This window comes from Paroedura picta, chromosome 13 (genome assembly GCF_049243985.1).
Source record: "Paroedura picta isolate Pp20150507F chromosome 13, Ppicta_v3.0, whole genome shotgun sequence".
In the NCBI taxonomy this organism is placed as follows: domain Eukaryota; kingdom Metazoa; phylum Chordata; class Lepidosauria; order Squamata; family Gekkonidae; genus Paroedura; species Paroedura picta.
The window spans coordinates 31,845,887-31,859,114 of record NC_135381.1 but is presented as its reverse complement, the minus strand read 5'-3'; the positions used below and the strand labels follow the sequence as shown (position 1 = coordinate 31,859,114).

The window sequence follows — 13,228 nt, the reverse complement described above, 5'->3', positions numbered from 1 at the left end:
AAGATGGCAGTGATAAGCCTTTAGCTTAGCATGTTGTGCAACAGCGAGTGTGTGAGAGAGAAGCAGCATGCCTCATGAAACACTAAAATAATATCTCTCCTGCCACACATCCCTCATGCAGGGTTGGCACGTTCCCTTTTCATTCCAACAAAATGCCTTAATCCCCACCGGCCAGTCACCCACCAAGCAAACAGAACTAATTTTGAGAAGGCAAAAAGTCCATTTTGTTAACTTTACCTGGCTTCGTAGCTGTTGGATTACAGTTTCAAGCTCTTTAATTTTCTCTTCTCGTTTTTGGAGCTCAACTTGTGCCTCCTGTCGAGCTGTGAACTCTTCATCAAACTGCAATGATCACCAACATAGAAACATTCATCCATCTTTGTCCAGACTGCAAACCAACTTTCACAGGGGTGGTACAGAGATTGAATAAAGTAATAGAAACCTGTTACACTTCCTAGACTAATCAAATAATGTTTTTTCTTCATTTTTTTCCTGAACTATGAACATTTACAACCGCCTAGAATCAGTTACTGTCACATTCCTGTAAACATGCTGGTGTACAACTTTTTTTCAGAATTGCAGTCTTTTAAGGCAGTGGTTCCCCCTTCAAGGATCGCTGCCTTGTTGTGGCAAGGGGGCTTGCGTAGTTCAGTGAAGCTATGAGCTATGCCGTGCAGGGCCACCCAAGACGGACAGGTCATAGCTGAGAGCTCTGACAAAAGGTGATCCACTGGAGAAGGCAATGGCAAACCACTCCAGTATCTTTGCCATGAAAACTCTATGGACAGTTCCAATAGGCATAACGATATGACGCTGGAAGATGAGCCCCTCAGGTCGGAAGGTGTCCAATATGCTACTGGAGATGAGCAGACGGCTAGTACGAGTAGCGCCAGAATGAATGAAGGGGCTGGGCCAAAGCCGAAAGGACGCTCAGTTGTGGAAGTAACTGGTGGCGAAAAGACAGTCCGATGCTGTAAAGATTTTTATTCCATAGGAACCTGGAACGTCAGATCCATGAATCAAGGCAAGCTGGACGTGGTTAAACAAGAAATGAGAAGACTGAACATTGACATTTTAGGAATCAGTGAACTAAAATGGACAGGAATGGGTGAATTTAATTCAGATGACCATCAGGTATACTACTGTGGACAAGAATCTCGCAGAAGAAATGGAGTAGCATTCATAATCAATAAGAGAGTAGGAAAAGCAGTCTTGGGATACAATCCCCAAAGTGACAGAATGATCTCAGTTCGAATCCAAGGCAAACCATTCAACATCACAGTGATCCAGGTCTACGCCCCAACCACTGCTGCTGAAGAGGATGAAGTTGATCAGTTCTATGAAGCCCTACAACACCTTCTAGAAGCAACACCCAAAAATGATGTGCTTATCATCATGGGGGATTGGAATGCTAAAGTAGGAAGCCAAAAGATAACTGGGATAACAGGCAAGTTTGGCCTTGGAGTACAAAATGAAGCAGGGCACAGGCTGGTAGAATTTTGTCAAGAGAATACAATGGTCATAGCAAACACTCTTTTCCAGCAACCCAAGAGACGACTCTACACATGGACATCACCAGACGGTCAACACAGAAATCAGATTGACTATGTGCTCTGCAGCCAAAGATGGAAAAGTTCTATCCAGTCAATAAAAACAAGACCAGGAGCTGATTGTGGTTCAGATCATGAGCTTCTTGTTGCAAAATTTAGGCTTAAATTGAAGAAAGTAGGGAAAAGCACTAGGCCACTCAGGTATGAACTAAATCATATCCCTGACGAATACACAGTGGAGGTGACAAATAGATTTAAGGAATTAGATCTGATAGACAGAGTGCCTGAAGAACTATGGACGGAGGTTCGCAACATTGTACAAGAGGTAGCAACTAAAACCATCCCAAAGAAAAAGAAATGCAAGAAATCAAAATGGCTGTCTGAGGAAGCTTTACAAATAGCTAAGGAGAGAAGGGAAGTGAAAGGCAAGGGAGAAAGAGAAAGATACACCCAATTGAATGCAGAATTCCAGAGAAAAGCTAGAAGAGATAAGAATGCCTTCTTAAATGAACAGTGCAAACAAATAGAAGAAAACAATAGAATGGGGAGGACCAGAGATCTTTTCAAGAAAATTGGAGATATGAAGAGAACGTTTCATGCAAAGATGGGTATGATAAGGGACCAAAATGGTAGGGACCTCACAGAAGCAGAAGAGATCAAACAAAGGTGGCAAAATTATACAGAAGAACTATACAAGAGCGAGCTTAACATCCCTGATGACCACAATGGGGTAGTTACTGACCTGGAGCCAGACATCCTGGAATGTGAAGTCAAATGGGCCTTAGGAAGTCTGAGCAACAATAAAGCTAGTGGTAGTGACAGCATTCCAGTTGAACTATTCAAAATCTTAAAGGACGATGCAGTAAAAGTGCTACACTCAATATGCCAGCAAATTTGGAAAACTCAACAATGGCCACAGGATTGGAAAAGGTCAGTTTACATTCCAGTCCCAAAGAAGGGCAATGCCAAAGAATGTTCAAACTACCGCACCATCGCACTAATTTCTCATGCTAGCAAAGTTATGCTCAAAATCCTACAAGCTAGGCTCCAGCAATATGTGGACCGAGAACTTCCAGAAGTACAGGCAGGATTTCGAAGAGGCAGAGGAACTAGAGATCAAATTGCCAACATACGCTGGATCATGGAGAAAGCTAGGGAGTACCAGAAGAACGTCTACTTCTGCTTCATTGACTATGCTAAAGCCTTTGAAAGGCAGTGGTCCCCAACCTGCGGGCCGCAGCCCGGTGTCGGGCCGCGAAGGCCATGGCGCCGGGCCGCGGCTTCCTCTCCCCGTCCCCCCGCAGTAAAAAACTTCCCAGGCCGCAAGCTTGCGGCCCGGGGAGCTTCTTACTGCAGGAGGGGGGGAGAGGGAATCAGGGCCATGCCCGCACATTGCGCATGCACGGCCGAAATTGCGCATGTGCGGCACTTTTGTGCATGCGCGCATGCACAAAAGTGCCACGCATGCACGATTCCGGCTGTGCATGGCGCATGTGCACATTCGCGGGCCAGTGCATGAGCGGCATGCGCAGGCGGGCAGTTGCCCTGCCGGTCCCCAGACTCAAAAAGGTTGGGGACCACTGTTTTAAGGATCTTTTTCATAGATAAAATGTACATTCAACATCTAACATTTTAAAATTGTACAGAGGGTATATTAGCTCATGCTTAGCTCAGAAACATTTGGGAAACAATGCAGAAGACTATGTGCTTAAAAAAAGTTTCCAGTTAAAAAGCCTTCCATCATAGAAGACTTCACCGTTATCTGTGCTACAATCTTATCCAAAGATGCAACTGTTTGAAGGTAAATAATTGGTGCTGAGCTTTCCACAAAGTTTGGGATTGTGTTTGTATCTTTAAATAATGTGGGAAATTCTGTATACATATGTCTTATTTATATATACAGATAAAATAAACTTTTGCTGTCTATCTGCTGGAATTTTTAACCCAAGAAACTTAACCATTCTTGCATCTACTGTTTGTGACACTCATATTTTAATAGTTCAACCACAGAATGAAAACAGATGTGTTAAGGCCCACAGCCTATTTGTTCAAACCTTGCTCATGTTGGTTAGTGAAACCTGCTACAGGAAGGCTAACATCATGGACCACCTTCGAACCTAAAGGATGCATTTATAAAGAAGGAATTCCTGTATCCTTAGATGTTGAGGACACTGGGCCAGGGAAATATGGGTTGCTCTAAATTACACATAAGCTGGGTGCAAATTTGCAAGTATCTGGTTGTAATTTTCCAAACCTCAGGTACCAGGACAGTCCACTATGCTGATGCCCGCACTTCCCCTCCTCCCCGCGGCTGGCGCTGGGAGCGAACGGCCGCTTCAGGCACCAAAGTGCCCAACCCTACTATTGCTGGAGATACCCATTTATTTATTTTTATTCTGGGATTTCAGTATGGGCTATAAATCCCAGGCAACACAGTTTGGATTGGTTGGTTGGGGTTTTTTGTGCTTGCAATACATTTGACTGTTCTTAATGGCTTGTTTCAATGTTCTATACGAGTACAGGTTTAAATTGCTGTGATTCGTGTTTCCTCTCATTGTCTTGGGTTTTTGTCTTTTGTAATTTTTTTAAACAAAAGTAGAAAGGCAATATATGCATTCATCCAAATAAAGGAACAAAATAAAATTTTGAATTTGAATTTCTACTTACAAATATTACTTCCATGTAATTCAAATGTAAACTGTAAACCCACAATATAATTTATATAGATTTTAACCCATTTTCAACCAAGTTCTATGTGTTTCAAATTTCCCCATGCCTTCCCCAGTTTATTCCAAATAATTCCATAGAGATCTATTGTCCCCCTTTATCCAACCTTCTCAATAACATAACTATTCTTTCCACACTTTTTAAAAAGAAAACCTGTACTTCCACCCACTCAGTCTTAAAGCATTATAGAAATGCCTATAAAAATTGAAAGCTCAATGAATAAATAAATATATTGTTGCCATTATAGACGGGTATAGCAAGTATTAAATTTCATAATGGTGAAATGAGTTTGGTGACTCTTATGCAATAATAGCACAGCACTCTCCCGAGTGTATAAATATTCCATTCCTAACAGGAGTTGTTTCTATAGATTGCATTGCCTTTAAAGATGTTATACTTCCATTCAAAGTTGCCTAGCATGACAGCAACAACAGCCTCTAGCATACTAGCATGCCTGAAGTAAGAAGAGCAATTCCAGGATAAATTAACAGCCTTGTAGCTTGTGCAATGTTAAAGGAATCCTAAAGAAGAAAGACATATCTCCAATCATGACATCCGATAAATTTAAGCAGATTTCAATGGACTTAAGCAAACATGTGATAGGTTATAGCTAATACATGTACTGTATTTTGCAGCACTATTTACAGTAAGAAATCCATCAGCATGTTCATTTACTCAGTAGAATTTGTGTCAAATGTGGAGACAGTGTACTCAAGATAAAGCTGAATTAACACAGAGGGCAGCTCACTCTGTCAGAATTACTTTCAAATCTGTGAGTGTTCTAACAGGTAAAATTTTCTGGAGAATGACAGATTTACCCACCCACATTTCAATTTAGTGTCTAGGCTTGTATCAACTGTAACTTACTAGTCAAATATATGGATCCCCAGAAAATAACACCAGATTTGCAGCTACACCTTTCACAGGGCTATGTGGGCTAATACAGGATAAGGCTAGGAGAATGATGGCAAAACTCAAAAGAAATCAAGTATTGATGGGATGAAATCAGAACATAGTGATGTTTTCCAGTTAAGGTCCTTCCAGCTTTCGGTAGGTAGCCCCAGAGAAAACTGGTGCAGGAACTTCATTGTCCCAGCTGTTTTGGACCAGGGAAATGTTGAGGCTACTGTGCTGGAGGTTTCTGATTGTGCCAACCCAAACACCCATTATGGAGATTGCAGGGGAGGGATGTCACGTATCAGGTCTCTGGTGCGCGTGAGATGAAAAATCCAAACAAGTCCGTAGAGTAGAAAAAAGCTTTCAGTCTTTATTGATAAGGCCCACTAAGCAGTACAGAACATAGAACAATATGAACAGGAATCAATGACAGAGACAAAGAACCATGATCTCCCTAATCTTTTATAGGTTAGGGGCTTCAGCGGGAATAATACTAGTTCACAGAGAGGGGCCTTTGATCTTAGGTGCAAAACATAGGTGACATCCTGTCTTACTTCCAGGTGCAGACTTCACTTGCAGCTGGGTGTTAGACACTCTCTTGTGAATCAAGGACAGTAGTAGATAAGACAGGGCTATTCTGCACCCAGAAAATGTAGTGAGAAGGTTACCTCGTGCAGACACTTTTTAAAAACATTTTACATGATGTCATCAGCATCCGATGTTCCAGCAGCAAACTGGCAGCTATATCCTCCATTTTAATGAGCTATTTTAAAATCCATGAAACTGGATTCCCAAGCCTTGTAGCACAAGCGGGAGGAGAGCAACTACAAGCTAAATGGTTGTGAGTAACCAAAGTGGCCATAAGTCTCCAGTGTCCAAACTCATGCCGCCTCCTTCTCCCTTCTCCCTGGAATGGGGCTTTTGTTTTTGTTTTTGTAGCAAGCTGCCTGGAGCAACAAATACACGTTTTTAAGCCAGACAGAGTAAAAAAAAATTCCACCTACCAGATGCCACATAAGGCATGCCTCTCAAACCCCTCCCCACAAAATCGGGAAAAAATTACTTATGTGGATCTTCGAACCTCATAATTCCAAAATGACATTTTGGGTGGCATTAAACTATGCACTATGTATTTATGATTAGATGCATAGGCATAGCAACAGAGAATTTCTACTTTAAAAAAAAAGATATCTTTCCATTTAACGCCAGGAGAAAGCTGATTGGCTGGTTGCCTAGTTGCCATGATTGACAGGCAGGGTGAGACTCGCTGGTATTGCGAGTCCCTCTCCGCAGCCATTTTAGCTGTGCGGAGTGCCTGGAAATGTGGGAAAGCGGGAGAAGAATGTGAGAGAGCAAGGAGGTGAGAAATGGTGGGGGCATGATTTTTAACAGCATTATGCAATTGCTCTAGCTTCAGGCAATTTTTTTAGAAGTGCAGAATGCCCACATAATTCCCAGTGTGTGTGTGTGGGAGGGGGGGGGAACGAAACTACCAGATGGCCGGTTATAACCACAAAATGAAAGAGAGCCCAAGAATCCTGTGATTTAGGCAAATGGCCTAAGTTCAGAGAACAACTCTGCTGACCAAACCGGGAGGCAGAATATGACAAGGGATTCGTATCAAGACTGTCTTGGTAAGAACCCTTAGAAATGAAAGGAAAGGGTGGGGGGTGAGTGTTTGTGGTGAGTGAATGGTGAAGAAGTGATTGTTGTTTGCCACAATCCCTCTTGTTCTGAGGTGTGGAGACTCCTTACTCCACCCTCAGCTTTTTCCACCTTGTGTTTATTATTTGTGGATCTGGATGGTGTTATTTGTTTGTTTGTTTATATTAGCTTTTATTCACTGCCACTCCCAGTCGTATCAGACTAGTGGCAGTTTGCATTCAATCATAAAAACCTGAAAATACATAGAAAAACAATATAGATACTGGTAGCAAAGACCCATTTACATCACCTCTGTCACCACTCCCATGCCCAGCGTCCCGGAGAGGTAACTACTGCTTATATGTCCGGCACATAGGGCCTATAAAGGGAGGGATCCTGATCTTCCTGGTCTGGCCTCAACCAAATGCCTGGCAGAAGAGTTCCATCTTACAGGCCCTGAAGAACTGTGATACTTCTGTCAGGGTCTTTAGCTCTTCTGGGAGCATATTCCACCAGGTTGGGGCCAGGATTGAGAAGGCCTGGGCTCTGGTCGAGGCCAGGCATACCTCCTGGGGGCTGGGAACAATCAACAGATTCAAACCCACAGAGCAAAGAGCTCTACAGGGAGCATAAGGAGACAAGTGGTCCCTCAGATATGCAAGGTCCAGGTCACAGATGGTCTTGAAGGCAAGAACCAGAATCTTAAACTTGATCTGGAAGCTAATCAGTAACCAATGCAGCTGACTCAGCACAGACTGGATATGGGCCCTCCCCGGTGACCTATTGAGAATCTTAGCTTAGACGAAGGAAAGAAGAAGTGGTCCTTAGGAAACTGGAGGTGGATTTGAACAGCACTGGGATGAGGGCCTATAAAACAGAGCTCTTCTGCAAGATCTTTGGGTGAGGCCAGGCCACGGAGGATTGAGGGGGCTCCTCCAAAACTAACAACTAAGAACTACATCAAGAACTATATTATGGTCAGTTGGCAACCCTGGGAATCAGAGCACTGAGGCACTGGACTGAGAGGAGGGGAGGAAATCTGAGAGGGTGGATTTTTACTTTTTCCCTGCCAGAGCATGTTGTTAACTATGTTTTTAAGTGTTAATGTTTATGTATTGAGGTTTTTACTTTTTAATAGTAACCTGCCATGAGATTATTTTAAAAGTTAATATCCAGCAGTATTCTGTTTCTATTGTATTTGGACCTAAGTATATTCCACTTTGCATCTTTAGTATTGTCATCCCTTCTAATTCTTACCCTTATTAATTCATAATTCATAGAATATTTAATATATGCATTTACTCTTTAAGTCATTATCTGAATGAAATTAAATAATTGATTCTCTAATGAAATTCTAAATGGTATATTGATAATTTATTCAGCTACTAGGCTGAGTGTTTATCTATATTTATATTATGACATGATGGTATTTCAGTTAAACTCAGGCATGTTGCTAAATCTCCAAAAAAGAAAAGGCTGGCAGACTGAGCTTCTCACGGAAGGGGAAGGAATGATATGGCTTGCAATAAAACAATTTTTAAAAAGCTTGGCAAAGAAGAAACAGAAAAAGAGGAACAAACTGATACTACACAGATTATATGTGGTTTTGACAAGCACACCAAAAAAATCTGAGCTCTAACTGAAGGTATGAAAAAAAGAAATAGAAGGTGTAAGAAAAAAAAATAGCTGATGTCAAAGAAGAGGTAGTGGATTTGAAGAAAGAGCTGTCTACCAGAATAGACAACAAAATCAGAAGACTCAAATTCCAACTGCATAGAAGAAACTCATGTGAAGGTGCAAAAAAATCAACAGAATCTTGCAGACCTGAAGGGATTAAGAAACTCAGCAGATGAGAAATTTGAAAGTATGTTGAGTTTGCAGATAAACCAAGGAAATGGTTGGCTTATAGACTATGAAAAGAATGTGGAAAAAAAACTTTTTGTGTATGAAGATTAATGGAGTGGAATGTCATACTGAGGAGATTCAAGTGTTTTTTAAAACTTTTTTCAAAATCTGTATCAATCAGAAAAGAATAACAATTATTTTTATTTAAATATTTAAAAGAGATCCCCTTACAAAAATTTTGATTGAACACCATTATATATTAAATCAAAAGACATATGTCCATGAAATGATGGAATGAAGTCAATGAAAATGGGCAAAGCTTCAGATGTATTGCTACCCTCTGAAATTTCTCCTTCAAAAGACTTAGCCTGACTTTTTGTTTGACCAAATAAATTGTTTTCACTTTTCAACCTCTGCCTCATCTGTCTTTATTGGGGTCTTAGACAAAGGAATGGGGCACAACACACTCACCATTCTTAAATATAAAAGAGAATCTATGACTAATGTCTGAATAGGAAGTGAAAAAAAATTCAATCCAAAGATAACTCTGAGCCTACCTTTTTGGAAAATTCAGATGCTTTTTGCTCACTTTCCTCGAGTTTTGCTTTGTCCACACAGCTATCTAAAGGATTAAGAACAAATTTGAAATCCACATTAAAATACTAATATGTAATACATATGTTATACAGAGTTATACGAAGCAAACACTCCTCTTTACTAAAACAAACATTTTAAAATGTTCTATATTTCAATGTTCAACTAAGCTTCTACAACAACTTTGTAGTTTGAATTCCAGCTAGATTCTTTCTGGGTTAGAAACATGTCTTTACCGTATTAAAGCCTCACTCAAGGAGGAATCCTTCTTTCCCCGAATATTTACAACTCATAATTAAGCCTGATATTTCCTAGTGAAACCATACTGATCTTAGCAGAGATTTAAGTATTTTATTTATTCAGTATATGGAGTATGCATATTTATTCAGATATGTATACTCCACTTTTCTCCCTAATGAGGATAGAATACATCTTAGAACATCACTGTGATGTCCTTTATTTTATACTCTTAACGAACTGAGGGACTGGGCTGAAAATGGCTAGCCCAAATATCCGAGGGGGAGCTGAATTCAAGCATGGGGCTTCCAGTTCCTAATCCAACCCTCTAAGCATTATACCATAATGGATCTCAATAACAGTTGGGTGCAAAATAACTATAAAGGTAAAGGTAAAGGTATCCCCTGTGCAAGCACCGAGTCATGTCTGACCCTTGGGGTGACGCCCTCCAGCGTTTTCATGGCAGACTCAATACGGGGTGGTTTGCCAGTGCCTTCCCCAGTCATTACCGTTTACCCCCCAGCAAGCTGGGTACTCATTTTACCGACCTCGGAAGGATGGAAGGCTGAGTCAACCTTGAGCCGGCTGCTGGGATTGAACTCCCAGCCTCATGGGCAGAGCTTTCAGACGGCTGCCTTAGCACTCTGCGCCACAAGAGGCTCTTAAGTATACAGTAAGTATAAAATAAGTATAAGTATACTTATAAAATAAGTATACAGGTTTGTTTTCTCCTTCATTATGCCCATTGCCAAAATCCATTTATTTAAATACAAGAGGGACATGCTTCACTGTTTTTGTGAAATCAGTGGAATATAGAATGACATAATTTAAACAAGAATGCAAACATTTAATGAATGAGAATCATCTAGTTCATAGCTGTGTAGTAATAAAATGCACATACCAACAAGGTGAGTGAAATCCACATCCAACCTTCCTCTGCACTTGAAATCGGGATCCATACCACTACAGTGCAATACTATCTGAGAAACACATTCTTCTACTATCTTGTAGTACTGGGGGCTGAAGGTAAACACACACACGGACACACAATTCCCAGTTATTTAATTTTAATTAATAATAAATAAGGAATTCCATTTAAGATTAAATATGTTTTAATATGCTTATCCAGGACATTCAGAATTGGTGTTTTTGGTACACAGAGAATCCCCCATCTTTGTCTTTGAATACATATGCTCTGACAGCTTAATCATATGGACAAGAATTATATGCACGCTTCCTAGAGCTCCACCCAACCTGCTCTTTTATGCAATACACATTATTCACACACCAGAATATATTTTTTTAAACTTGCAGAATGCAGAAAGAGAAAGCTAGAGGGGGAAGCACAGAACCCAAGTTCAGCATAATTCTGAATAGGGTACAAAAAAGATTTCTGTTACTGAGGCTTTACAAATCCATAAGACCAAGTTCTAAGGCTATAAATCAAGTGCAAATGCTACAATTAAGTAGTTTACAAATTGTTAATTTCATCTTTGATTATATTAGAAGCTTTCCCAATGATTGAAAAATTCTAAAAACAGAATTAAATATTAAATTGGTTTAGAAAATTTCTATGTCACTTCTAGAGCATTTCTATGATACTTTTCCCAAGAACCTGCTTTAAGCAGCTCACATAGAACATAAATATATAAAAACACAAGTAATTAACAATAAAAATCCAGCAAGAGCACCAAAAGTTCTCATGCTAAAAGATGACTGCAAAAACCATTTTAAAAAGATTAATGCCTTAATTTAAAAGACTGGGGGAGGGGAGGGGGCTTGCATTGGTAAATGTATGAGAAGATGTGCTAAAAATTAGAATTATATTGAGTCCTATGCTGCTATATCATTTCTTGGGTTGCGGAGATGCCATTTAAAAATGTTAATTATTTTACATTGAAATAGTTGAATATTCAGAAGCAGCACACAATCTTCACAGACTACTACCACTTCAGAAACAGCTACAAATCTTTTCCTTGAAATATTATAATTCCATGTTATTTATTGATTTTATTTCTACACCACCTTCACTTGTGGCTCAGGGCGGTTTACACAAAATGTAGGGATAGTACAGTACAATTCATAACGTCAGGAAAACAACAACACTGGATTACGTAAGTGAAGACAACAAGCACTACAGGATTTCCCCTGACAACCTTAACTTGCTATCCATGATCCCCTAAGTTGATTGGTTTGGGGTTCTGATTGTGGGGAGGGTTTTCTTGGGGGCTCAACAAATGTTGTTTGATCAGTTGGCCTCAACCAAATACCTGATGGAAGAGCTGCCTTTTGCGGGATCTGCGGAAGTTCAGGCAGGGCCCTGATCTCTTCGGGGAGCTCATTCCACCAGGTGGGGGCCAGAACAAAGAAATCTTTGTATTCAAGGAAATATAAGCATATTTTGTTTGCCTCTGAACGCATAACTGACTTACCGGACATAATAATCATTCCTGATCAGTAGAAAGTGTTGCAAAATGGATAAGAAATAATTTTCAGATGCTGTGTCTTTCAACATGTTATATAGTAGGTGGTAGACCTCATTCACATCAGTTCAAGGATTGTCAAGGAAATGACAAAAATATCAACAAGTATTCACAGGAATAGATTTTTGAGGGTCAGAGTCTAAAGAATACATTCAATGTAACAGGCCAATTTAGACTTAAATATCAGAATACCACACTGAATCTGCATTGCATAGAGTTTTTGGATTCAAAGTTTACTCAATGAAAACAAACAAGGGACCTAATATGGAGGAGAAATAACCCTCCACCCTCACTGTCCAAATGCCCTACCTCCATCCTTCCTTACAAGTAGTTCTCTTCTCACAAGTTTTCCTCTCTCCTCACCCATTTTTTTATTTATTTTCATCATATTTCCACAGCTTTTTGACATGATCTTCTGCAGATGCATAGATGTCACCATTTACCTGGGTGGGTATGTTAACTCCATATGCTTTATTTAAAAATAAATAAATATTTTGGTAAATATGCAAGTTCCCTTGGATTTACGGGAAAGTCTTCTTTACCCACAGGAGATCCCATTGTGCATTTTTTTTTCATCTGCATGGTAGAACAAATTGCAGAACTGGGTATGTGACAAGTAGAAGGCGCACATGATTTGCTTGGGGGTGCCATCCTCCCTTTCCTGTTCATTCTGCCAGTTGGCTCATGAGAAAGCAGCTATAGCATCAGAGCAAAAAGCAGTACATTCACATGTGATCAGGTTTAAATTTGGATATATGATATTACTGTTTCTCCTGAAGAAGTGTACATACACACAAAAGCTTATACCTTGAATAAAGCATTGTTGATCTAAAAGGTGCTATTGAAATAATATTTTATTCTGAAAAATAAATGTACTCATTACTGAAGAATAAACAAAATTAGCAACGTATCTTTATCCAAGACAGCTAGAAACCTCTCTTTGAAATCAAGGTTACACTGATCCCCCACCCCATATACACACATCACTTCCTATGTTGTCAGACAGACAGACACATTTATTTTGATCAATGACCAGTACAAAATACAAAACAGTAAAACACTATATAAGATAGACTAAAAATTCCAAAATAATTAATGCGATCGATAGATCCGTCCTGACCCTTGTATATATTTAGCCAGGCACTTCTACATTTAATTGCGAAGCGGAATAAATAAAGGTTACTCCCCGCCCTAAGGGGGAGGAGAAAGAGCGGGCTCTGTCCGGGATAAAAACTCAGAAGGCCCAATCAG

The 13,228-nt window shown here is 40.0% G+C and overlaps 1 protein-coding gene across 5 annotated transcripts in view; it reads right to left on the bottom strand.

The window, feature by feature from the left end:
- The window catches only part of DIAPH2 (diaphanous related formin 2), a 420,337-nt gene that overhangs the window by 313,741 nt on the left and 93,368 nt on the right, over nt 1-13,228 (bottom strand). For all 5 annotated transcript variants that reach the window (XR_013226383.1, XM_077309067.1, XM_077309071.1 and 2 more), the window contains 4 exons: nt 11,927-12,043; nt 10,396-10,514; nt 9,221-9,285; nt 238-342 (listed from right to left, as the gene is read on the bottom strand). Coding sequence is in view for 4 of the 5 variants with exons in the window: in XM_077309067.1 (XP_077165182.1) it covers nt 238-342; nt 9,221-9,285; nt 10,396-10,514; nt 11,927-12,043 (406 nt within the window). In the remaining variant the exon portion in view is untranslated. The remainder of the gene's footprint in view (nt 1-237; nt 343-9,220; nt 9,286-10,395; nt 10,515-11,926; nt 12,044-13,228) is intronic.